This window comes from Sapajus apella, unplaced genomic scaffold (assembly GCF_009761245.1).
Source record: "Sapajus apella isolate SASKATOON/1434 unplaced genomic scaffold, GSC_monkey_1.0 scaffold6, whole genome shotgun sequence".
In the NCBI taxonomy this organism is placed as follows: Eukaryota; Metazoa; Chordata; class Mammalia; order Primates; family Cebidae; genus Sapajus; species Sapajus apella.
Genome location: NW_022436946.1, coordinates 14,659,532 through 14,687,048, shown reverse-complemented (window position 1 = coordinate 14,687,048; position 27,517 = coordinate 14,659,532). Strand labels below are relative to the sequence as shown.

Genomic DNA, 27,517 nt, shown 5'->3' with positions numbered 1-27,517 from the left:
CAAATCCTTCAGGTTCCCCAGTGAGGATGTGTGTTCAGGGACGAACATTCCCTCCCTCACACTTTAGGTACTCAGTTTTGCAGCTATCTCATGGAACCTATAGCAGCAAGGCACTTCCTCTAACAGGTCTGTGGATTCTCTTGGCTTCTCTGGTATGTTCCTGCAGTAGTTCTTGGAACAAAAGTTCACAATGTGATTCTCCATGCACTGCTCTGTCTGTCCAGGTGGGAGCTGCAAGTTAGTCCTGTCTCCTATCTGCCATCTTGAGACAGCATCAATACAGTTTTAAGGCTAAATGCTGGAAACAAGCTTGTAATGCTGAAGACTACTTCCCTTGCTAAGTTTTTCATGTCTGTAGGTTTCCTCTAATAAAACAAAACTAGCAGCCTATTATTTCTTCAAATATTTCTTCACTCATTTTTTCTATTTTCCTTCTGTAATTCCAGTTGCATGTTTGATCTGTTTCACAGGGTCACAGAGATCTCTTTCTTCTTCCCATGCCTCCTCTTCACCTTTGTTTCAATTTGGATAATCTGTATAATTTTTATTGTTTTGACCTCCATTTCGGTAGTCCTTTCTTTTAATGTGTCCTATCTGCTGTTAGGCCCATCTAATGAATTTTTGTTTTATCTATGATACTCTCCAGGTCTAGACTATCCATTCATTTATTTTTTAGGATTTACATTTCTTTTAAATGGAAATCCTGACTTCCATGAAATTCTCCATCTTTGCACTCCTTTTGCTCATGGTTCCTCAAAAGTTATTAACATATATGTAACAGATATTTTAAAATACTTGCCTGCTAATTCCAACATTTTGATTATCTGTGGGATTCCTTTTATTCATTGTTCTTTTTCTTGGTTATGGGTCACCCAATTCTGCTAATTTACATGCCTCAGAATTTGATTATAGGTTAGAACTTCTAGACATATAATCAGTAGACTGAAACAGAAAATATCTTTCCTCAGAAAAGGCTCACCATGTCCTTTTTCAGAAAGCTAGGGTGAGGGGTAGATCTCCTTTCAAATCAGGAGTTGGCTTGGGTTGGGACTGGGCTGTTGCTTTAGTTAATTTCAATACACCTTAATTATTATAACTATCCCCAAAATGAGATGAGTTATTCCTTTGAGGGAGACTCTGGGAATTAAACTTCTGAGATTATGGGAGCTCTCTCTGCCTTACTCCCAGTTTCCTGTCACTGCTTAAGCTGCAAAAGTCCTCTTGGGGAGAACTGATAGGTGGAGAGGACTGACTGACATTTGGGATCTTTCAGATTCCAATCTATCATGCCAGTCCACATAATCCTTCGAAGTTCAGCTAATCTCTCCTTGTCTCAGCAGTAACTCTGCCTATAGATGGCTTGCTCCTCGCTTGCCTGGTTTCTATCTCAATAAATGTTCCCCTGTATCAAAGTGACTGCTTGTCTTTACTCCTTTATGCAGTAGGGTTAATTTCTCTTTGCAATTTATTTTATTTAGAATTCTCTGTGACCACATCTCTTTGATAGCTTTTTAGTTTATGTGAGGTCTTGTCAATAGTATGGTAAGAAAGATGATCGTTACAATGTACATATTGATTAGAAGCAAAACTCCACTTCCATTTAGTTATATTGCTGCTTTTAAAAATTTTCTTTTTGATCCATTTCAGTGTATACTCCTTTTTTTCTTTGCCTGTTGGTCTTAAATTTATTTTCAATTTTGCCAACACTTAAAATCTTCTATTAGTTACCTTCTGGATTATAACAGTAATGAACACATTTATTATTTATCCAAGTAAATTTACATCTAAATCTCTCTCCAACCAAGATAATATACCTACCATTATCTCCTTGTTCCACATCAAGATTAAACTTTTAGAAGGCTTCTACTTCTCTATTCTTTTTATAGAGTTAAGTTTGAAGAGATGAAAATGCATGGGAATTTGTAGAAGTGCTAAGTTTGAATTTATGAAACAAAATGATTTAGTGTAAGAAAAAACCTAATCTTTTCCTCTATGCCTAACAGAAAAATCTAATGTTTTCCCTTCAGATTTCTGTTTCATTCAGTTGTCATTTGGTTAGAGTACTTTCTACATCCTTGTATATCCAAATATGCCTTTCTTTGGATAGGAAACCCTTTATCGTGGTTGTATGTTATTCCACTACCAGCCAGCTTCCAGTGTTTTAGATATGTCATAAGTGCTCACTGATTTTCTTTCCTATGTAAATAACCTGTTCCTTCTATACAGAAGCTTGAGATATTTTTCCTTTAAATAGGAAATCAGGAATTTCACCAGAGTATGACTGAGCGCCTTTGTTATTATTAATCCTTTCCTGGGACTTGATAAACCCTTTGACCTGCAGGGTCTTATCTTCTGCTCAGGGAAATTTTATCCTATTGTTTAATTTTACAGCTGATCTTTACCTTCACAGCTTTTATCTTTGTGATAATCTTTGCAATTAATCTTCTAGGTGAACATCCTCTCTACTAGGAAGATTTTACCATTTAGTTTAGTTTAGTTTAGTTTCTTTCTAGAGATCTACAAAGACTAAGACAAGAAGGCGGGCAAAACCTGGAGTGTATATCAGAATGAATTTTTCCTGGAATCTCCATGCCAGTATGTCAAGGCAAAGGGTCAGGATGGGAGGACTTTGTCCTACTCAGTGTTGAGCAAGGATCTGTGCAGGGTAAGCAGGCTTTTTCCAAAGGTGTAAGTAGAAAATTAAGTTTTCAGAGTTCATTGAGGGCTTTCAGCCAACAGAAGCTATAAATCCCCTTGGAAATGGGCAATATTGGTTAGCTTAATGTTTGTAGTACATTAAGGGCCTGGAAGATCCTATGAACCATGCCAGTATGTCAAGGTTCAGAGGATCTGCCAGGCCCTTAATGTACTACAAACCTAAAATTTAGTAATTTTAATAACCCTAAAAAGGTTATTAAATAATAATAACCCTAAAAAGGGTCTATATTCCCAGAACTGGGTTCTGGACGAATTGGTATTCAGTCCCAGTCACTGAGAAGTGGCTGTAACTTGCAACTAATGAGACTTGAGAAGAGAAGGTTACCCCTGTGCCCCAGCAGAGTGGTATCATGGGCAGGTTTGTTTTTGCCACAACTTAGACTTCCATCAGTATACCTGGGGCAACAGACCATGAAGAGGCAAAGAAAATAACTTTCTTAAAGAGCCTCAGTAACCGAAGAAACTGAAATAAACTAGAACTGGTAGTGACACTGATGACAATGGAATAATTAGAGTCTTTTAAATTAAAACAAAACAAACAAAAAACAACTATTAAGACTTCTTGCCAGGTGCACTGAGTGGCTCATGCCTGTATTTCCAGCACTTTGGGAGGCTCAGGCAGGAGTACCTAAGAGTTCGAGACTAGCCCTGGCAACATAGCTAGAACCTGTCTCTACCAAGGGAAAAAAAAAATTAGCTGGATGTGAGTGTGCATGTGTAGTTCCAGCTACTTGGGAGGATGGCTTGAGTTGAGCCTGGGAGGTCAAGGCTGCAGTGAGCCAAGGTTGCACCACTGCACTCCAGCCCAGGTGACAGGGTGAGACTGTCACACACACACATACACACAAAAGAAGTGTAAGTTAATTACTAAACAACAAGATAACCCCATTTTAAAAGAAGGAAACAGTGGCTTTCAGAAAGTAAATTAGAAGGCAGGTAACATTCCTAAGGTCATATAACTAAAAGCAGCAGTACCTGGACTAAAACCCACACCTCTAAGCCACAAACTCTCCAGACCCATTTATGTATTTGCTTAGCCCCTGTGGTTGGGACCTGATTTTATTCATCTTCATATCTACAGTGCCCAACCCAAATGCTTAAAATATAGACGGTATTCAAGAGTTGACTCAAATATTAACTGAATGAATCTATTTTCCTATGCCACATTCACCAGATTCATATGCTACAAGGCAGTGTTAAGTGTAGTAGTCATCAGAATGCCTGAGTTAATGTACTAGGACTGTTTTAAAAATGTTAATTTACCCATTGGTAATATTCCTAAACTTAGTGCAAAACTGAAATGTATTACAGTCATATGCTGAGTAATGATGTTTTAGTCAATGACAGATCGCATGTACAATTCAGATGGGGGGGTCCTGTAAGATTATAATATTGAATTTTGCTGTACCTTTTCTATGTTGAGACACACAGTTATTTACCATTGTGTTACAACTGCCTACAGCATTAGGTATGGCCATATGCTGTACAGGTTTATAGCCTAGGAACAGTTGGCCACACCATATAGCTTAGGTGTAGTAGGCTATACCATTTAGGTTTGTGTAAGTACACTCTATGATGTTTGCATAATGACAAAATCAACTATTCATTTCTTAGAATGTTTCCCCACTGTTAAGCGATGCATGCCTATACTTAAACATTTCCCTAATTTCCCACATAGTAACATAATCTAGAGAAGATAATAAAAGAAATTTTATGTTTCTTGGGAGATATTTTTAGTATTTTATTTTGTAGAAAATCAGATCATGACATTTTACTCCATTGTACCTAATTTGAACAGCTGAAGCTACTTTTTTTAGTTTTCCTAAACCCTACCAACCTTTAATTCAGGGCTATGGTCAAAGAAAGAAGAACAAAGACAAACAGATATGCTGCAAAACAAAAACAGGCAGGAATATGTGCCAAGTTTTAAAGATTTCAGAACATACATCCCACAATCTTATGTATCATTAGTAAATGGTTACAAGCTACTCGCTAAGTACAAGGCACTGTTCTGGGAACAGGAAGAGCGCTAACCTCCCTTTCATGACATCTTATGAGTTTTGTTTTGGGCAATATGATACCTATGCATCCTATGTCAGTTTTGGCAGTCCCCATGGATCTTTTCTGTATAGAACAGAGATAGAATTATGCTTTATCTGTGTCTATGAAAACATGAAATTTATTATATTCTAGTAGAATACAGTTATAGAAGGCAGAGATATTTTCTTCTAGTTTAATGTAAGTTATCTGTACTGAGACTGCAAGCCTTTCTTAAGAATTAGAAAAGAAGATAAACTACGTTTTGAAGATAAGGTAATTTTGTATCTAGAAAGTCCAAAAGAATCAATGCTAAAATTGACACAATCAGTACCAGAGCTAATAAATCAGAAAGTTAGAATAATATAAATTTAATATACAAAAATCAATTTCTCTTACATATTCAAACAAATTTGAAGATATAATGAAACAATATTTCACTTATAAGGGCAATGTAAATGATAAAATATATGAATAAGTACAACAAAAAATGTGTAAAACAGTATGAACACCTTAAAATACTTCTGAAAATCACAAAAGTACAGGTGTTCCTTGACTTACGATGGTCTGATTTAACAAGTTTTCAACTTTATCACAGTTTGAAAGTAACATGCTCTCAGAGGAAAGCATACTTTGAGTACCCATACAACTACTTCAACTACTCCGTTTTCACATTCAGTGGAATATTCAATAAATTACATGAGATGTTTGACACTTTATTATAAAATAGGCTTTGTCTTAGATGATGTGGCCTAACTGTAGGCTAATGTAAGTGTTCTGAGCATGTTTAACGCAGGCTAGGCTAAAGTATGATGTTTGGTAGGTCCGGATGCTTTTCTGACATATTATGGGTTTACTGGGATATAAGTCTATTGTAAGTTGAGGAGTATCTATAGTCTGGAACAAATGGAACATCCTATGCTGTGTACCAAGACAATGTAGCATCATAAATGTTAGCTCTTCCCAAGAAAATATTTGAATTTAATATGATTTTAATTTTTAAAAAGTTTTTTCCCAGCACTAGACAAGTTGATTCTAAAAATCATATAGAAGAACATCCAAGAATACCTTAAAAAATCCTGAGGGGCAAAAAAAGCAACCATTGGAAATAAACACTAGTCAATATTAGTATATATCATTAAAAGCCTTTGTAACTAAAATAATACAGTATTAACAGATGAGTAGCCATGCAGACCAGCAGAATAGATTAAAATGTTTAAAAAAAGATGCAAGTTCATATGGCATATGAAGAAGAGATATTTTCAAATACATGGTGTTGGGACAATTTGTTGGGGACAGGTGGACGGGCAGCTTGAAAAATACATTGAATCCATACTTTGCAACATTTGTACTGCAAGGTCAAAAGCCAAATGACAAAGTGGGAAAAATATTTGCAGCCTTTATTGTTGATGTCAATAATGTCAAAAATAATGTATCTATTATGTCGAACAAAAGCATACAAATATACAATAAAGATAACTGGGAATATCAATATAAACTTGTTGATTTTGTAAAAATTTATTTTTGAGTTGTGTTTACTGAAAGGATTTAGAAGCAATGATGCCCCAATAGCAGTGAGTGTACTTAGTCCCAGATTTTAGTTTCTAATTGCATTATCTATTAACAATACCAGAGTTCCTTGGAGAAATGACTGGTTGCAGCTCTGGGGCAGGGATAGTAGAAGATGAACCTAGGACATCATAAGCACACAAGTGCTCAACGGCTGGTTCATATCAAAGGACATAAGAGCAGGAATGAATGGGTTCTCCTTTGCCAAATTAGGGGACAATTTGAGCCACACACAAAAAATGTTAGAATAGTAGTACAATAAATTGAATGAAAAACCTATAGTACTCATATAGAAAGACAGGAATGGGGTGGGGGGAGGAAACACTCGACTGAAGAACACCAGCCAATAAATGGAAAGGTGGTGACAGCACTAGAAAACACCATTTTGTATCCTCTGCCCACTATAATAATTAATTCAGGCCAGGATCATCAATGGACACTGAAACCACTAGGTAGGCTAAGCCCGCTAAGTAAGGAATGCATAAGGAACAAAGGAAGGTTGGGAACAAGATATTTACATGGCCTTAGAGTATCATTCCACAGATTACTCAACAAATACAAAGAAAAAATTTAATTTTTACAATGAAGAGATCTGGTGTTCGCCACCTTAATTAAGGACTACACTTGACAACACCAAAAGTGGGACAAGCTGCATGACATGCACCTGATATAATGCAAAAAAGTGCAAATCATTTACATGTACTTTTTAGATTTTTTAAATAGTATTTTTGCAAAAAAAGTTTAGCCTGAATATAATCAGGATGAAATAAATTCAAAATGTAGGACATTTTATAAGACAGTTGGTCTAGTCAGACTCTTTAAAAAGTCAGTGTCATAACAATCAAAAAAAAGATTCTAGATTAACTATAATCAAATGACATGACAAGCAATTTAAATATGAATCAGGACCGGATGCTGAATAAAATAAGCAAATAAACAAAAAACTGCTTAAAACATTTTGACACAATTAGGGAAATCTGAATACAAACTGTTTATTAGATTAGAATCTTTGCTATTTTTCTTAGGTATGATAATGGTACTGTGGTTATACAGTAAAATATCCTTCCTTTAGCAGATGTATGATAAAGTTTCGGAAAGGAAGAAGCAAATGCAAATTTAGGGGTTTTATTTTACATTTTGCCAATTTTTTACGGTTTAAAAAAATTTCAAAATAAAGTTGAGAAATAATAGGCCCTGAATAGACATTTATTTAATTATCTTATAGTAGGCAAACTGAATCTTCAACAGTTTTGCCTGAATAGACAATTAATTATCTTACAGTAAGCAACCGAATTTTGAACAGTTTTGAACACTGTAAAATCTTCCATATAAGCAGAATAATCTGGTTTTGAGTTGATTGATTGATTGATAGAAACAGGGTCTTGCTTGGTTGCCCCGGATGGAGTGCAGTGGCATAATCACGGCTCATTACAGCCTTCATCTCCTGGGCTTAAGTGATCCTCCTACCTTAGCCACCCAAGTAGTGGGACTACAAGCATGTACCACCACACTCAGCTAATTTTTAAATTTTTTTTGTAGTAACGGGGTCTCACTATGTTGCCCAGACTTGTCTTCAACTACTGGCCTCAAGCAATCTTCCTGCCTCAACCTCACAAAGACTAGGCACATGAACCACTGAGCCCAGCCTGAGTTCAGATTTTAAAAATGTCTCAGCATTATTAAAAACAATTAGAAAACAAATAAAGCACTCCTTCTCCAACTCTGGATTTATCAGATCACCTTCCTAAAAATAAGAGAAAGCTAAAAAACTAATGCGTAAATATGTTTATGTTCTACGTGTTGATTACTCAATACATTTACTATGTTTATTGAAAAACAGTAATTTTGGGGAAAATTACTGTCCCAAATCAGCAGTATGAGTTATTTATAATTCTCCATGATTAGTATTTGTTCCTTTACAATTAGAAAAAAACATATCTCAAGGGATAATTTATTAGTATAATAGGTCCTCACTCTGGGGCCATTCTGCATTTATTAGAAGACTGGCTCTGACAATTGCCAGATATGTGCTCTTGGAGTAGTTATTTGCAACTCACACCTCTGGGAAGACCTCCCTGGGCTATGCCAGTCTTTAATAATCTGCATTATTTATTCCCAAATATTCATAAAAAATAAAATTCACTGATAAAATAAATACATAAAGTTAGCAGAGATTTAACAGACTTCTAAACTAATGCCCAAATAATTTAATTGTGATAACCAATAATCAGTCAAATACAACTATACTAATTTCTACCTAAAAACCATAAAGAGTTGCCTACAATTTTTAGCATTTGATAAATTTCCTCAGTAAACTCTAATATGGATTGAAGTCTGTTTAAATCATAGACTTTGTGAAATGCTCTATATATCCTGAGGCCAGTAGTGTGTGTTCCCAATAAAGTCTATCACATATTTATTACACTGGCAAGGCCAACACATTTTAATTTTATGTGTTCAATCCTTAAAATATAATTTAATATCAGTCTTTAACATTAATATTTTAATAATGTTATAGATTGAAAATAGATTAACAATAGATTAGCATATAGATTTAACAACATGTTATATGCACTGAAAATCAAAAGTATAAATATAACAAGGATAAGAAGGGTAAACATAATTTTGGCATTTCCTTTTTACTCAGCTTTGTTATTACAATGCAGAATTAAAAAAAAAAAAAAAAAGACAACACCAAAAGAAGCTTCTTATATTTTCTTGTTTCTTCCATTTTTTCCTTACTGTCTTTTTGGGTAACAAACATCCAAGTTATCCACCTTACAGTCACCCCTAATAGTTCTTAGTTTCTTTTAGCTAAATAGCCTCTTCTAGCTTATCTCATTAACTCCCGTGGCCTCAAATACCACACATATACCAGTGACTCCTTCATCTATACCTACAGGCTAAGCTTGTATTCCAAAACTGTGTAGTTCCTAGCACAGAGCTTGACTCACAGAATATTTAATAAATGAAGTTCAAATGAACGAGCAAGCAATTAGATACCGTGTTTCAGAAACACCAGAATATCTTGTGGGTATTTCAAACTCAATATATCCAAAATACAATTCATGATCTTCCTCCCAATATTCTTATATTTCCCTATTTTCATTTATGGATTGCTACCCAGTCATTCACCTAAATTAGAAGCCTAGAGCACCCTCAAATTCTACCTATCACAATCTAGACCACCATGTTAATGATTCAACATCTCCACTCTCTTACTTCAACCTCCTTTTCCTATCTCAATTATTAAATCACCTTTTAACTGACCTTCCTAGCTGGAATGCCCTAACATCTTTTATGATTCTTTTCATCTTACAATTAGTTCACATACTGTCTTCTCTATGAGGCCTTACTATCTTCTCCAACACAAAATTTGTCACTATATCATCTGCATTCTCTAGTACATTTTGTTCATTCCTCTTACAGCAAATATCAAACGATGCAATCCCATCTACCTACCTTTTAAAAAAGAGGTCTCCAGGGAATACTAGCAGTGCTAGGGATGGGGTGGAGTTCTGCACTTTATTTCTATAAGGTTCTGTACAATCTGGGTCTGCTGCTACCTCTCTGGACTTAATGTCTTCTACTCTCCTCCTTTTTTCCTCCAATCTATATATACTGACCTCTTTGCTGTTCAAAATGCATACCAAGTACATTTCTGTCTCAGGATCTTGGTTGGGGATGCTATTCTCCCAGACAACATGGTTTTCTTTCTTTATTCTTTAAAATTTTGCTTAATTGTCAGCTACTTTGTGAAGCTTTCCTTGACTACTCCATTTAAACAGCAACCTAACCCTACTCCTCAGGTGCAACTCTCTTCCCTGCTTTGCCATTATTCTGTTTTTATTTAACAGCCCTCTGTATCCGTGGGGTTCTGCATCCATGGATTCAACCAATCATGGACTGAAACCATTCAGAAAAGAAATGCATCTGTACTGAACACATAGACTTTTTTCTTGTCATTATTCCCTAAACAATACAAGACAACAACTATTTATATAGCATTTACATTGTATTAGGTATTATAAGTAATCTAGAGATGATTTAAAGTATATAGGGTGATGTACATAGGTTATATCCAAATACTATCCATTTTATATCAGGGACTTGAGAATCCAAGGACCTTGCTCTAAAAAGGGTCCTGAAGCCAATTCCCCAGATGGGAATAACTAGACTATGTTTGCTTAATGTCATTATCCACTAGAAGGTAAGCTACACAAAGATGTGAATTTTTACCAATTTTGTTCACTGATACATTCAGAGCACCTATAAAAGTGCCTGGGACGATGTAAATACGCATTGGGTACTTACTGAATGTATGAATGATCTTGCATTCCAAGTACCTGCATGTGTACAAATTAAACATCTTTTTAAGTAAAATAAAACCAACCCCATCCCCTAAAAAAAGTACAAAGTTAAAACAAGAAGGGATTTAATGATGGAAAACATTTTTTGATCTATTATACTGGTATGGTATTGAGAATGTGAGATGCTATGAACCAATTTTTCCAGGTCTTTTCATAAAAGAGACATTTTAAATTCTAGGGAAAACTTTTAAACTTTGAACATAAGCATAATCATTTAGAAAAAGTTTTTCATACTCAAAGCAAAGACAAGTCAAGTTAAAAAAATGCTTATTATGCTATTAATTTTTTCCTATAGTAGTTCAGTGAACATTAAGTACATTAAATTGCCTGTTATATGTGCATTTATAACTGCCTTTATCATTAGCTTTTCAAGTGTTTTACTTTCAACTCTTCGTTAAATCTTCACTTTAAAATCAGACTAAAAAGATTGAGATGACATTATGTCTCATAATGTCACTATCAAAGGGAAGAAAAAAAGGTAAAGAGGACTTCTACAAAAAACAAGCTTCACTGATTCTGAGTTGGCTCCCCCCCAAAAATACCTGTTCATGCCCTACATTTCTCAGACAAATTAAACAGCAATGAGATGTTAAAAGACTTGATTCTTTTTAAAAAAAGTGGCAAGGATATACAATGACACATATACGGCCGGGTGCAGTGGCTCACGCCTGTAATCCCAGCACTTTGGGAGGCTGAGGTGGGCAGACTACGAGGTCAGGAGTTCGAGACCAGCCTGGCCAATATGGTGAAACCCTGCCTCTACTAACAATACAAAAAAGTTAGCCGGGCGTGTTGGTGCATGCCTGTAATCCCAGCTACTCAGGAGAATGAATTGAACCTGGGAGGCAGAGGTTGCAGTGAGCCGAGATTTCGCCACTGCACTCCAGCCTGGGCAACAGAGTGAGACTCCATCTCAAAAAATCAAAAAACAAAAAAACCATATACATACAAACACACCCACATAGACATTAATATGAAATAAACTGGAGTCTTTTATAAGTATAAACTCACTTATTCTCAGAATACTATCCTTGGGAGGCAGATGTGAAGCAAGCATACTAATAAGGTCATTAGATGTCTTGTGACACATAAGCCTTACAAAGGGCCAGCAACAAAATCCAGATTCCTAGTTCTAAGCTATCATTAGAGAACTCCTAAATAGATGATATTGTTGTATATTTCATGGGCAATATAAAATCCTACACAGGGCCATAAAACTAAGTGAATTTTATAAGGATGATACATTTAATCAGATTTACTCCCCACTCTGTGCTGCCACAGTGTTTTATACGAATGCCCTGTTGAATTTACCACCATCATACTCTAACTACTTCTTTGCCTGCTGAACTCCCTAAAATGACTGGAAAGCCTCTGAGAGCTTTCATCTTCCATTTCTTGCTGCTTGGCAGAGTCTGTCACACAGCAGGCTCTCCATAAACAGTGCTTGATGAACTGCTTCAATTAATTTTTTAAAATATTAAATGTCTTTGTTTTTTAAACTGAATAATAATTTTCATTAGAGTACTTCTATTAAAACATAGTATTTCTGGTTCTTTTAAAAAAAACAGGAATGGAAACGAGTCAGAATCATTCTTAACTTTTATTCCTTATGAATTACAGTTGAATGTTTTCTTAGAGAAAGTTGAAGGAAAAAATAAATTGTCAGAAATAAGAATAATGTTCCACTTTTTACTTATTAACCATTATAAAACTCTCTTACATTATTTTTTTAAAAATGACCAGTCACACATATAGTCATTTGTCACTTTCCATATTTCTCAATAACTTTGCTCTCACACTGGTAGGCAAGTTGCTGACTAAGAACAACACAGTGATTCTTTACATTTTCATTCACTTTTCATTCATGGAAAAGGCTTCTTAAAAATGCACATTTAAAATTCTAGAAAACACCAATCAATATTATCTCTAAGTCTCTATCATTACCAGAAGGTCTGGTTCCTAAACCTAATTTCCATTGTTAGTTAACATCTTCAGTAAGTGATAGATATTCATTTCCAGAAAACATTACCAGTAAATTCTATATCAGACTGTTCACTATCCAGACCAAACTGACTAAACCACAAAATGCAAAAGTATGCACTTCACTTCTCTAAGGGAAACCTTAGGGCTATTCTGAGTATAGTTTTAGCAGATTATAACCTGACTAAGAGTAAATGAGAACTTAATTAGATAGCTGCCTTCTTCTGAATTTCCAGAGCTTTCAGTAGACACAAACTAAAATGTTTAAACCTCGAAATTTCTTGTTACAGATTTTTTAAAAAGTTACTTTGAGACATAGGGATTTACAAAGGAAACCAAAAAAACCTATTATTTTTGTGATACAAATGCTATTTCATTTTTCCCCCAGAGGAGAAAACATGAAGAGCTGCTTGCTTGGTTCCAGGTAGTGTCCATTCTAAGCAAAATTAGTGAAAAAAAAAAATACATATACATACATACATATATATATATATACATATATATATATGTATGTTATTTTTTAAGAATTGGATCCCTTGCCACAGAATCACACAATATAATGACTGAAACGAACACTGATATGAAATATGAAAACTAGTGTATATGATTAATTTAGAGAAAATACCTTTTATTGCAACTGTCAATTAAAATTTTTTTGGTTATCAGAAATGTGGCCAACATTTTGTATATATAAATATATACGCTATAATAGTGAAGAACTAAAGATCATAATATCTAGCAATTGAAGAATGGCTTAAAATTATGATACTCATTTTCTTTTCTTTTTTTTTTTTTTTTTTTTTTTTTTTTTTTTTAGGGTTTTTTTCCGTCATCCAGGCTGGAGTGCAGTGGCACGATCATGGTTCATTGTAATCTCAATCTCCTGGGTTCAATCGATACTCCCCTGCTTCAGCCTTCTGAGTAGCTGGGACCACAGGCATGTGCCACCACTCCTGGATAATTAAAAAAAATATTTTTTAAAGAGACAGGGTCCCAATATGTTTCTGAGGTTGTTCATGAACTCCTAGGCTCAAGCGATAACCCGCCTCGGCCTGCCGAGGTGTTGGGATTACAGGTGTGAGCCATCTTGCTCAGCCAGAACAGAATACTCATTTTCTTCAAAGACATTTATTAAGTGTATTATGAGAAAAAAAGTTATAAAAAACCTATTTTAAAATCTACATATTTGGAAATATATTCTATAATAATATCATTTTGTATGCCTAATTATCTTAAAAACTGAACTGTCAATTTTGATTTGAGATCATGAAATTGTAAAATGAATTTCATGGTTGATAGTAAACTGTATTAATGTAGCCATATTCTCAAACTACAAAAAAAAAAAAAGTTATGCCTGGTCAAAATAATTTAGCCATTTTATAACTAACCCTCTCATCTCACCTGTTGCAACCATATGGCATTGTTGTAATTCTTTCTTCAATTCTCACCTTTGAGTAAATTGATTACTGAGTTTCCTTTACCCTAGAGGGAAAGCAGTGAATTGCAACATATACTACTTTCACCATGGTATAAATTATATTTCGATAAAGTAGTTGAAACCTTTAAAGTCTTCTACTTTATATAATGAAAACCACTTACTGAAATGTTTTCAAACAGTATGCCTGAAGGTTATATTTAGAAATAATACATATGTACAAAGGAATATCGATTTTAACGTAAGACATTTACTAGGTTTAGTTCTAGGAACATAGTGTTTTCCCTTTCTAAAATTTAGTGGGAAGTTAGATAAATTGAAAATAAAAAGGTTCAATGATTATAGTAGTTCTGAACATAGTTATGAAGATATAATCTGCTATTCCTATAGCACTATAAGACAAACAAATCTTCGTATTTAAAAAATTTCACTTGTAGTAAACATATCCTCTATTTTCAAATGACAGGTCACTGAAATGGAATAGTAACTTGCTTAAGTCACAGCATTAAGCAACAGAATCTCGAACTAAATACAAATGCCTCTGATCTCTGGCTAAGTGCTACCAGAATCTCATATATTTATTTAAATAGGAAAAATAAGACACTTCTAGAGTCCCTAGTCAAGCTAATCAAAATTGCTTATTAACAACATTTTCAAAATCATGATGATCAAATACTACCACAAAATGACTTCAACATTTAGGGAGGTTTTATTATTAAATGTGTTACTTGCATTCAGTTTTTTTTTTAAAAAAACTGGTAATCTACTGTAATACCTGATTTTTCGGGAGTCAGATAATGAAGTGGATTTTATAAACCTGTACTGGCCCATATGATAGCTACTGGCCAGAGGTGGTTTTTAAAATGTGAATTGGCCAGGAGTGGTGGCTCACACCTATAATTCCAGCACTTTGGGAGGCTGAGGAGAGCAGATCACCTGAGGTCAGGGGTTTAACACCAGCCTGACCAACATGGTGAAACCCTGTCTCTACCAGAAATACAAAAACTAGCTTCTAAATACATGTTTTCTGGGATACCACATTCTCTTGGCTTTCCTCTTATCTCAGCCACTCTTTATTCTCCTTTGCTAATTCTTCCTCTTTTCTTCCATTAATTTCTTCTACTATTGTTTCACTGCAATTTGACCCTTTTTTATTCCCTATATATGCCCACTCCTTTGGTGATCTCATGACTTTAAATAAAACTCATATGCCAGCGATTCTCAAATGTTTATCTTCAACCCCATACCTCTTTTCTGAACTCTAGATATACATAGTCCATTGTGGTAGCTAGAGGCTAGTATAACATAGGAACTAAATTTTAATTTTATTTCATTTTAATTAACTTACTCTTTTTTGAGATGGATTCTTGCTTTGTCATCCAGACTGGAGTGCAGTGGTACAATCTTGGCTCACTGTAACCTCCGCCTCCCAGGTTCAAGTGATTCTCCTGCCTGTCTCAACCTCCTGAGTAACTGGGTCTACAGGTGCCCACCACCATATGAGTTTTATTTAAAGTCATGAGATCACCAAAGGAGTGGGCATATATAGGGAATAAAAAAGGGTCAAATTGCAGTGAAACAATAGTAGAAGAAATTAATGGAAGAAAAGAGGAAGAATTAGCAAAGGAGAATAAAGAGTGGCTGAGATAAGAGGAAAGCCAAGAGAATGTGGTATCCCAGAAAACATGTATTTAGAAGTGATCAAATGTGTCAAATGCTGCTGATAGGTCAAGTAAGATAAGAACAAAGAATTGACCACTAGAATGGCAAAGAAAAGGTCACTTTTGAGCTTGAAAAGAAGAGAGTAGAGATTTCAACAAATTTATAGAAGATGGAAAACGATTAGAAACATCTGTCTGAAAATAGTATTGGAGGGCTGAAGTAGATAGAGAAGCTGACTACAAAACCTGTGAATTTGGAATGAGCATATTTGGAAGGGTGAAAACCTGAACAAAAACCAGAAGTAACAGCAGGTTCATTTGTACAATACCTAAGCTAAACAGGCTGTGAAATCCCCGAAAATGAAGGATGCCCGGCATTAACAGCCTGCCAAAAAACAAGAACAAAAACAAAACAAAAACCACAGTGGAATTTTCTCTAAAAACAATAGAGTGAACCATTTGGAAAGCATGTAGCCTTCTTAGAGTGGATACACTCTCCCAGTTACTCTCATTTTGGCAACTTGCATGACAGTATCATAGGTGGACCCATTCATTTTACCTGTTTACCTTAAATACACACTGCCAGTTAATTTGTCCTAGCCATATATATGAAGTTCTCAATACACTTTCTGCTTAGGTGATAACTGAATTGTTTCATTTAAAATCTTCTTTCAACTTAGTTTAAGCTTTTCTTTTTTTTTCAGTCACATTTTTTCATTTCACATTTGCAAATAAATGTGACTGAAAGAAGAAAAGCTTAAATGAAGTTTTCTACTTTTAACAGAATGGGAAAAAGTTGCAATTATAAGACTGAAACCATATGTATCATATAAACATCATATAAAATAATTTCTTACAAAATAAATGGCTAGGAAATAGTGAGCAGATTCAAGCTCATTTGACTCTGTTAATTTAAATAAGAAAAGTTTGCATTCACATTCTCCCCTCAGACAGCATTAGGAGAAATTTAATATCTCAAGGGGGACACTAACTGCATGTCCCTGTATATGAAGAAGCATCCATTAAGAAAATTAATATTCTCTAGAGCTAATAAAAATGATTCTAAATTAGGACCTAACAAGTATGTAGAGTATATTTTAAATTATTAACATGTTGAGAAACACAGGTTCAAGTGGCATTTATCATTAAAGATACAGGGGCTTTTATTACAAGTGATGAATAAATTTTGTTTTGTTTTTTATTTTTTTTGAGATGGAGTCTCACTCTGTTGCCCAGGCTGGAGTGCAGTGGCATGCTCTTGGCTCACTGCAACCCCCGTCTCCTGGGTTCAAGTGATTCTCGTGCCTGAGCCTCCCCAAGTAGCTGGGATTACAGGTGCCTGCCACCATGCCTGGCTAATTTTTATATTTTTAGTAGAAATGGGGTTTCACCATGTTGGTTAGGCTGGTCTTGAACTTCTGACCTCAAATGATCCACCTGCCTCGGCCTCCCAAAGTATTGGGATTATAGACATGAGCCACCATACCCGGCCTGCAAGTAAGGAATAAGTTTTAATACTTAACTGGTGGATTAACTCAGTTCACTGGATAATTACTTAGCATAATACTGATATTGGATATTAAAATGGCCCCTTATACTCAACGTACCAATCAAATATCAATTTTAGAGAATCCCATTATAACAATAAGAAATCCTAACAAAGGATTTGTGGAAGGAGAATAAAAATAGTCATGTAAAGGAAAAATTCATGTGATTAACAGAAAAATCCAAATATGGCAATTGTCACACGGTCAAGATTTTGGTATTGATTGGCAGCTAGAAGGGTATGAAATGAAATCAACATTAGCTTTAGGAGTAATTCTTGGTCCTCAGTAGATTAGATGGAACAGAATTAGGATGATTAAGGAAGTTTGACCACCTGCCTGACATATATAGGTTTTTATCGTGTTGTCTTCATTTTTATCACAACTTTTTAAAAAAATTAAGCTACCTTTGCTGAATTAATGCTACATAAATTAAAGATAATAGTAGTAACATACATTTGGTTTGCTTAGTCACTTGAAAAGTGACTTCATAGTGCTTGTCATCGCAGTAGATCACTACAACAGCCTTTCTGAAAAGCAGGAAATGAGGCATCAGAATCTCCATTTTATATATGAAAAACTTCATATGCTGTTCCCTCTCCTCAACCCTACAGTCCACAGCCCCCCTTTTTAAGGGGGACTGATTCTTTTAAAACTTGATTCAGAAATCAGTGTCTTTAAATTCTTTCTTTCCTTTCCTTTTTTTTTTTTTTTTTTTGAGATAGAGTCTCACACTGTGGCCCAGGCTGGAGTGCAGTGGCACAATCCTGGCTTGCTGCAATCTCCACCTCCCAGGTTCAAGTGATTCTCCTGCCTCAGTCTCTCAAGTAGCTGGGATTACAGGCGCCCACCACCACGCCTAGCTAATTTTTTGTATTTTTAGTAGAAATGAGGTTTCACCATGTTGGCCAGGCTGGTCTTGAACTCCTGACCACCTTGGCCTCCCAAAGTGCTAGGATTACAGCTGTGAGCCACCGTGCCTGGCCCTAAATTCTTTCTTAACTTACCCCGACTCGTAAGTCTGAGTTAGGCTTTAATATATTCAGAAAATTTTTACTATTTTTATGATGTTTTAGCACTTATCAATGGAAGAACACTGCAATGTATAACTACCTACTTCTAACAAAAAGCTGTCGACTCCTTGAAGGCAGGGTCTATAATTTTTCATCTGAACAATTAGCACTAAGCATATCAACTGGCCTACTGTAAGCAGTTCAGAAGTTGAATATATCAACTGGTTTCTGGGTGATAAATGCTGAATTACAAGTTTGGTGTTAATTCCTAATTTGAAGTTCATTCTTCCACATATCACTGCTTCTGTCAATAGACAATTGTAACAAAACATTTTTGGTAAAAAAGCACCCTTTCTCCCATTTTCATGTTATCTACTATAGAAAAGTGTTTTTTTCTTTTCTTTCTTTTTTTTTTCTTTGAGACGAAGTTTTGCTCTTGTCACCCAGGCTGCAGGCTGGAGTGCAATGGCATGGTCTCGGCTCATTGCAACCTCCGCCTCTTAGGTTTAAGTGATTTTTGTGCCTAAGCGTCCCGAATAGCTGGGATTACAGGTGCCTGCCACCATGCCTGGCTAATTTTTGAAATTTTAGTAGAGATGGGGTTTTCACCATGTTGGCCAGGCTGGCCTTGAACTCCTGTCCTCAGGTAATTCACCTGCCTTAGCCTCCCAAAGTGCTGGGATTATAGGCGTGATCCTCCGTGCCTGGCCCTTTTTTTTTTTTTTTTTTTTTTTTTTTTTTAAAGACAGTGTCTTGCTCTGTTGCCCAGTGCAGTGGCACAATCTCAGCCCACTGCAGCCTCCACCTCCAGGGATCAAGTGATCCTCCAATCTCAGCCTCTTGAACAGCTAGGACTATAGGCACACGGCACTACACCTGGCTATTTTGTATTTTTTGTAGAGACAGAGTATCGTCATGTTGCCCAAGTTGGTCTTGAACTCTTATACTCAAGTGATCTCCCGCCTCTGCCTCCCAAAAGTGCTAGAATTACAGGCATAAGCCACAGCACCTGGCTGAAAAGTGTTTTCTTAAGAGAAGAAAAACTACAGGTTGCAAAATGGAATTACATGAAGTGCCCCAAGATTTTTTTATGCCTCTGGGGATTCTATTCTTAGAGATGGTCAAATTCTAAGAGAAACAGAGGCTAATAAATGGAGCTCTGTTGTTGCTTTTGTTCTATTTTAACATCTGTGTAATAAAGGACTGTCCCCTCACCGAACCCATGCCCTTATACAGATTTTGGCCAGATTACACAGATGAGAGAGTACTTTGATTTTAATCATCTTAAAAATCTCAAAGTTATCTCATTACATGCCAAAGATGGGTTAAGATTGGTACACATGCAGAAAACTAAAGTTTGGAAAGTTAAGTGTTCTAGTGGATTATTCAAGTTTAAGATGCTTGACAACTTTCTTCTTGAAATTACTTCATCTTAATGTCTTTTTTGGCATGCTTCTAAAAATGCTATATCCATTATTTGTCTCTTTGACATGTTCCTTTTCTTGTAATAATCACTTGACAAATTTTATTAAGTCATGTCTTAAAATAAGATCTCTTCCATTCTTTTAAGCAAATTGCATAAGTTCAAACTAAAAAAAAAAAAAATCAAAAGAGCCTCCCATAGCCTCATACTGTTTATTCCCCCAATATTTTATGAGTTTCAAAGTATTGGACGTATTGTATTGATCCTGACAATTCTATGGAGTAGGAAACGTGGAGACATTTATCTGAAGAGAGAAAGCAAACTGCCTAACAAAACAGCTAGGAAGTGGCGGGATCCCAAGTCAGGCTCAGCTCTTTTGGCTGGCTGATCCCTAGTCTAGTGCTTTTTCCACCATAATATACATGTGTTGAATTCAGCAAAGTGACTCTCTGAAAAACAAATTCTTGCCTTTAAAAACTGCATAATAAAAACATTTTTTGATTCTTTTTAGTATCAAAAAACACATTTAAGGGCATCTGTCTATAGAGATCAGTTAATCTTGTAGATTACCTATTAATCTACAATAGTGAATGAATGTCTTTCACCTAGCCTACCACCTGAAATACTGGAATTTGGAAGTTTGAAACCAGAATTTAAAGCAAACATTCTTTTTCAATTAACAGTTTAAAGTTCATTAAGTAATACTAAGAGAAAACTCTGCCAATTCTGATGAGATGAGAAAGTCTTTGAAGCTCATTTTACCTTCCTTAAAATGGAAACCCCCTTTTACCATCAGCTGTGTTTATTAATTGTCATTCTAATTACTAATTTTTGCCAAAATGCTTTTTCTTTGAAATACAAGAACCATCATGTTTCCAGCTTAGATGTAATCTACCTTCTACAATGGTTTATACAGGTATATCACAGTATCTCTGGTGAAATTATGATCCAGGTTCATTTCACATTTCAGTTATCTAAAAAGATTTATACTTCTCTATAAAAATTAAAACTTTAATAAATACTAAAACCTTAAAAACTAAAAAGTTTAACTGAAAAAACAGCTCTCAATTTTAAGAGCTGGTCAAGGGAATTTAAGTATATACTTTCAAAGAAACACAAAATGAATGAAAAAATACAGTTCTTTGGCTGTGTGTGGTGGCTCACGCCTGTAATCCCAGCACTTTGGGAGGCCAAGGTGGGCAGATCACTTGAGGTCAGGAGTTCCAGACCAGCTGGCCAAAATGGTGAAACCCTGTCTCTACTAAAAATGTAAAAGTTAGCCAGGTGTGGTGGTGGGCTCCTGTAATCCCAGCTACTCGGGAGGCTGAGGCACGAGAATCACTGGAACCCAGAAGTTGCAGTGAGCTGAGACCACACCATTGCACTCCAGCCTGGGTGACAAGAGCGAGACTCCATGTTTAAAAAAAAAAAAAAAAGAAACATAGTTCTTCAAATATTATTCAACATGTAGAAGCACAAGACTTTGCTTGACAGATCTCTTAACCAATACCAAAGTCACTGAGCAATTTTATGATTTTGTTTAAATCAAATATTTTCACTGTGAAGGAAAACAGGATATGGCAAATAATTAGATTAAATGGTTAGTTATCAAGTTTAATATAGTTTACTAGGGTCTAATGGAGAACAGAAATAAAATTTGGAGAAGGCAGGAACTATTGATAGTTTTAAAAAATTATGTCATCCCTACCACCACACTACAAGTTTATAATTAATAAATATGGAAGGGTGTATGAATAAAGTCATATTAATAAAATGATTCATTTTCTTTTGTTTGAATCATCTATTTAATATGAATTAAATTTAATTTAGAGCAATGCTGTGAAAATACACAAAAGAACATAAAAATGAAATATGCTGTCCCTCAGATATAGACATGCAAAGATGATACAATTACCCTATTGCTAGTAGTAACACTTTCTGCTAATTTCTCTCCTCTACCTACCCATAAAAGTGATTGATTTTATTACTGAATAATCCACATTTTAAAACTTAGTTCTATAGTAAGCTTGTCTAACCCATGGCCCACAGGCCACATGTGGCCCAGGATGGCTTTGAATACAGCCCAAAATAAATTCATAAACTTTCTTAAAACATTGTAAGATTTTTTTTTTGCGTTATTTGTTGTTGTTGTTGTTGTTATCAGCCATCGTTAGTATTGTGTATTTTATTTGTGCTCCAAGACAATTTTTCTTCCAATGTGACCCTGGTAAGCCAAAAGATTGGACACCCCTGTTCTATAGTAGGGACTCTTCAGATGGTTGAATGTAATCTGGATTTTAGATAAAATAACACAGAATAAAACTTCTCTGTACAGAGCCTGTTGATTTGACTAGAGACTACATACCATAATTACTGGAAATTCAGCCTTAAAAAATCTAACAACTGACAAACAGAATTACATTTAAAGATCAAAGACAGATGTAAATTTATTAATCCTCAGAACATAGGATGTCCTCCTTGACACCTCAGTCTCAAAAACCACAGCAAAGAGTTACTACTGTTCATATTATTATTTTGCAATATATCTTAGAACTCTACAGCTAGTAAAAAAAAGGGAGATAATAGCCACTAGCCAGAGGGCTTACTTGGCAATGTGGCAGGACAACTAATGAAGGAGTGGCTCTACACACAGTCTCCCTGAGGGCTGTGAGCAGGGAGCCCACCGCACCTCCCTAAACTTGTACCCTCCTCCAGGAATAGGCAGTTTGGTATGGTGAGGATGAGCAGTCCTGAACTAGACATGACTGCCACTAGCTATGTGAATTCTAGTAAGTCAGCCTCTCTGATTCTCAGTTTCACTGTACAGAAATTGAGTAATAAAAGTTTTAAGGTCTCAGAAGCTCTAAAATGATTTCACTCCCTATGACTTTCATGTTTACCCTACTTTTCAGAGAGTTTTGTTGAGGATCAAATAAGGATATATATGAAAGCGCTTTATAAATTTTTATACAAATGCAAGTTGCTGTTATTGTTTTATAGATTTTCTTCATTACACTAGGAAAGTATGGAAACAGTTTTGAGATACAATATAAAATGTTTACTACATGGTGAGGCATTTATATGGGCTATGCCCTACAATTTAACAAAAAATATTAAAATTACTTTCTTTCTTATAAAAATTACTCAGGGAAGATGCTATAGTTTTAATTTTTATAGGATTAGCTGATTTGTTATTAAGAACTTAAAGTAACAGCTTAATGAACAGTTCCTAAAATAAGTATCTCATAGGAGCTGTATCCAAGTTTTCTGGCAACCTATTCCTCATACAGATGTCAGCTGTATTCAAAGAAAAAATACATTTTAGAATATCCCTTTTATATTCATTCCTTGAATAATTCCTTAACCTAGAGCAGCAGTGCCCAACCTTTTTGGCACCAGGGACCAGGTTCATGGAACACAATTTTCCCATGGATTGGGGGCGGGGGATGAGGAAAAGGGAAAGGTTTCAGGATGAAACTATTCCACCTCAGATCAGGCATTAGATCCTCCTGAGGAGCTCACAACCTAGATCCCTAACATGTGCAGTTCACAGCAGAATCTAATGCTGTCTCTGATGTGACAGGAGGCAGAGTTCAGGTAGTAATGCTCCCAGCCCCACCACTCACCTCCTGCTGTGCACCTGGGGGTGTGGGGGCAGGGGGTGGGGCAAATAGGTACCCCTGATCTAGAGAATAAAATGTGAATTTGTCAGTGTGGTATGATCTGACCCAATCTACCTCTACAAACTTAGTTCTCCTTAAACACATTCATCTCACCTTTTCCAGTTAAACCAAGACTCAAACCACTCCCTAGCCATGTCAAGCACTCTTGTATGTATTGTTAAAAGAAAAAAATTATTCTATGATACTTGTGAAAGCACAGTAAGAAAGGCTTTATTCAGGGCTACTGTAATAGGTACAGCAACCACTGTAATGAGATTTTGTAGTTGGGGAGAAAGATTGGCTGAACTCTAAATACAGCATGGGCAAATGGGAAAGAAGGAAGTTGAGAGAAAAGGAGTAATCAAGAATGGCAGCCGGGCATAGTGGCTCACACTTATAATCCTAGCATGTTGGGAGGCCCAGGCAGGAGAATCACAAAAGTCAGGAGATCGAGACCATCCTGGCTAACATAGTGAAACCCCGTCTCTACTAAAAATACAAAAAATTAGTTGGGTGTGTTGGCACACACCTGCAGTCCCAGCTACTTGAGAGGCTGAGGCAAGAGAATTGCTTGAATCCAGGAGGCAGAGGTTGCAGTGAGCTGAGATCATGCCACTGCACTCCAGCCTGGGCAACAGAGTGAGACTCCATCTCAAAAGAAAAAAAAAAAAAGAAAAAAAGAATGGCTTCCGGTTAAGTTATCCCTAAATAACTGGGTAAATGGTGCTGTGGAGTACTGGGATTAGGAAGACTTGGTAGCAGGGAACAAGGAGGTGGAGGGAAGGGTTTTTGGGGCAAAAAATTAAGAGTTCTATTTGAATAGGTAAAGTTTGAGAATATTTTAGCTCTCCTATCCCTCTTTATTCTTGGGACATTTTGTTTATACTGTGATTAAGTCACATTCTGACTTAATTTGTTGCATACTTATTTGTCTCCCTAGCCAGACTAGAGGTTCCTGAAGGCAGAGACTCTAACATTTACTCCATATGCTAAGAAGAGGGACTTAAACAAAGTGGTTACTTAAAATGATTTTAGAATGAATAAATGAAGTGTTCTAGAAATTGTGAGGAACACAAACCAAAGAAGAGAGAAATGTTTACTTTTCTAGTAGCCTCCATTATCTAGAACTCAGCTTGAATAAGGTCAACAGAAGTTACAACAGAACATAAACCCACTTGAGAGTATAGCACTCTAGCATGTAAACCCACTTACATATGTAAAATCAACTCCTACTGTTAAGTCTCCTAGCATGAGCGCTACTGGGCTCATACTTACTAGCTCTGTTTAGATAGCTTTCTCTTATACTGTCCAAAGCAAACACTGACAGACATGACTTGCATCTTTCAGATAGGTTTCCAGTAAAATTTTTATTTTTAAACCCTCTATTTACATGATTTGTTTCTGTAGTTATGTATTTCAGATTCTAATAGATTATTAGTACAATCAACATTTAATTATTTATCCACTTTACAAACTGATTTGAACACTGAATAGAACCACAGAACTTTTAAGACAGAAATTCACCAAAGCCAGAGCCCTCATTTATCTGGAGGGACGAGAAAACTCTGGCCTGAAGAAACTGCTCAAGATTCTACATTTAGAAATAGAGTTAGGTCTGAAAATTAGCTCACCTGGTTCCTAAGGCAGGATTTTTTTCATAAAGTCTGCCTTCTTAATAAAAGAGGTTAATTTGGCCATTTTGAAGTGGACTACATATTATGCTTTTGCAATTTTTCTGTTCAGTGATATCTCAATGACATTTCTAAGAAAGATATGCCTTAAAATGAGGTTGGGCATATTAGTAACCAAATGGCTTAATGGCCATGCTTCTGAGATAGTATGTGCAGGTATATAAATAACTCTCTTATGGCCCACATGGCCATGGAAGCTGAAGGGAAATGGAGCCAATCCTACGTATAGCTGTGAAGTTTGAAAGGCTTGCCTTTATCATATCCAGCTTTCCCTTTTTTCCTTATCTGTCTCAGTGGGTGGTAATCCTTCTTCCCATTTCAAAGGCCTTCCTATCTATTCCCTCTGCTATTTCCCTTTACAAAAAATGAAAAAAAAACATATTATATATCTATTATCTATACCTTGTTGGGAGAACCAGACATACAATACTGCTTAAATGAATTTTAAACAGTATATTAACTCAACCAGATATTTACCTTCTAAGCCTTTAATCCTGGATTGTGGAATGAAAAGTTTGCTCCAAGATAGTTGGTAGGGATAGAGTGGTGGAGAGAGGTTCCCTCCCTCCTAGTCATAAAAATGACAAGTTCTGAAGCCAAGTATCTATCTAGAGTGAAAAGGACAAGTCTAAAGAGGTAGTACATGATGCAGCTCCACTGGAAATAACAATGGCCAATCTATTACTTTGAGTTTCTGGAAGATATCTGGAACCCTCGAAATTAAAAATTTCTAAGGTTTGAGGTATTTGTTATTAATTATTATAGTGATTTGAAATTAGATTTCAAAGTAGTTCAAAGTTAGCTTACACATATTCATCATGTTTACAATATAAATGTTATATTCATACAGCACCTTATGCTTATAGTGTTTTCATATATGCTATCTCATTTAAACTTCAACAATATATAATATAAACATCATTTTCAGCTTTCAAATGAAGAGTCTAAGGTTTGCAGGTAATAAGGGTTATAAACGGCACAGCCCGGGTTGAACATAAGAATTGTGAATCCAGGTATTTTCTCACTATAACATGTAACCTATACAGCAATATTAAAGTAACTTGTATATGTAAATTCCAAATACTTTCAAGGTAAAAAAGTGGTATATATTGTCCCCAAATTTCTAAGTAAATTATGTTGATCTTCTCATACTCAAATTTTCTTCTTAATTTTTGTGGAAGATAATTGTTTTGTTATTTCCAGCTTTCTTACCTTTCTGAAATAATTCAGTAACAGAAAAAATAATGTCAAAAACATATAGCTAGTGACCAGAAAAAGTCATCTTTCAATACCACAAACATTTCTCACTTAGATATTTTTCCTTGGAGGTCCTTTGAAAACCATATTCAAACTCATTTAAAACATTAGCCAAACAATTGTATAGTTTAGTGATTCAGTATAGTTTTGTACAAGCTTTTTTTTTGCATATTTTGTTAATCTACCCTTTAATGGGATGTGATATCACCACAGGCTGCATCCTATTTCCGCCAAAATGTATTTTACCTTGACTTTCCTTGAAATGAATTATAACATGGGATTATCCATCTATGATGGGTTATTTATTTAATTGGGAAACTGAATCAGATTTAACATCATACAGGCTTAAAACTCACGTTTTGCTAGTTTTAAATTATCATCTGTTAATAGAACATAGTTGCATGTATCTACTGTTACCAGATACAAACTTACTTTTGAAATAAGTTTGGTGATTTTAAGGAAAAAAGAGATGCCAGAATAGAATTCATCCAGTGTGAAAATCGACAATTATAAGCTTTATTTCTAAAAAAGGAAGTGACATTCATCAAACAAAACGAGCATCTGCACATTTAAAAGAATTGCCAAAGTAAGAAAGGGGCTCACCGGTCTGAGTGAAACCAAACTGATGTAGAATCTCTTGGGTGGTCAGCATGTTTGACGGCTTTAACTTAGACCGTTGTGAGGAAACCGCTGGTGGTGAAGTAAATGAGAGATTTTTGTTGACCTGTATTAGGAAAAACAAATCAGAAACTACAGTGTAATTTCCTGGATTACTGATGCAAAAATTGGATGAGAAATATTTGTTTATTATACAAACCAGGACACACTGTAAGTTAAAAGGAGTGGTCATGCTTTACATGGTTAGTTTGTAAAGTTTACAAAAGAGAGTCATTTTCATCAAGGAAAAAAAAATACAACTGTAATGAAAACATAGCTATATGAAAATAAATCAGCCTTGCTAAAATTTACCATGGAACTGACATTATTAACTTAGAGTGGTCTTAAGTTATGCAAAGAGAAATGCAAAAAATAAAAATGACTTCTTGATTGTTTCAGTTAAGAAACAGTGAAAATGTTTCATTCACATCTCTCTAGCATTTTAGTGAAATAGCAGGTACTTCCTTTTCAGAGATACACAGAAAACACCTGTACTACTC

General features: G+C 35.4%; 1 protein-coding gene across 10 annotated transcripts in view; it reads right to left on the bottom strand.

Annotated features, from left to right (window-relative positions):
* AHI1 (Abelson helper integration site 1) overlaps positions 1 to 27,517 on the bottom strand; it is a 214,049-nt gene that overhangs the window by 80,790 nt on the left and 105,742 nt on the right. For 7 of the 10 annotated variants that reach the window (XM_032274708.1, XM_032274711.1, XM_032274712.1 and 4 more), the window contains one exon: positions 26,964 to 27,084. In XM_032274708.1, coding sequence (XP_032130599.1) covers positions 26,964 to 27,084 — 121 coding nt within the window. Of the gene's footprint in view, positions 1 to 13,714; positions 14,157 to 19,951; positions 20,200 to 24,760; positions 26,320 to 26,963; positions 27,085 to 27,517 lie in introns of those variants that run through there. The other 3 variants (XM_032274716.1, XM_032274714.1, XM_032274715.1) reach the window with 3 other exon arrangements.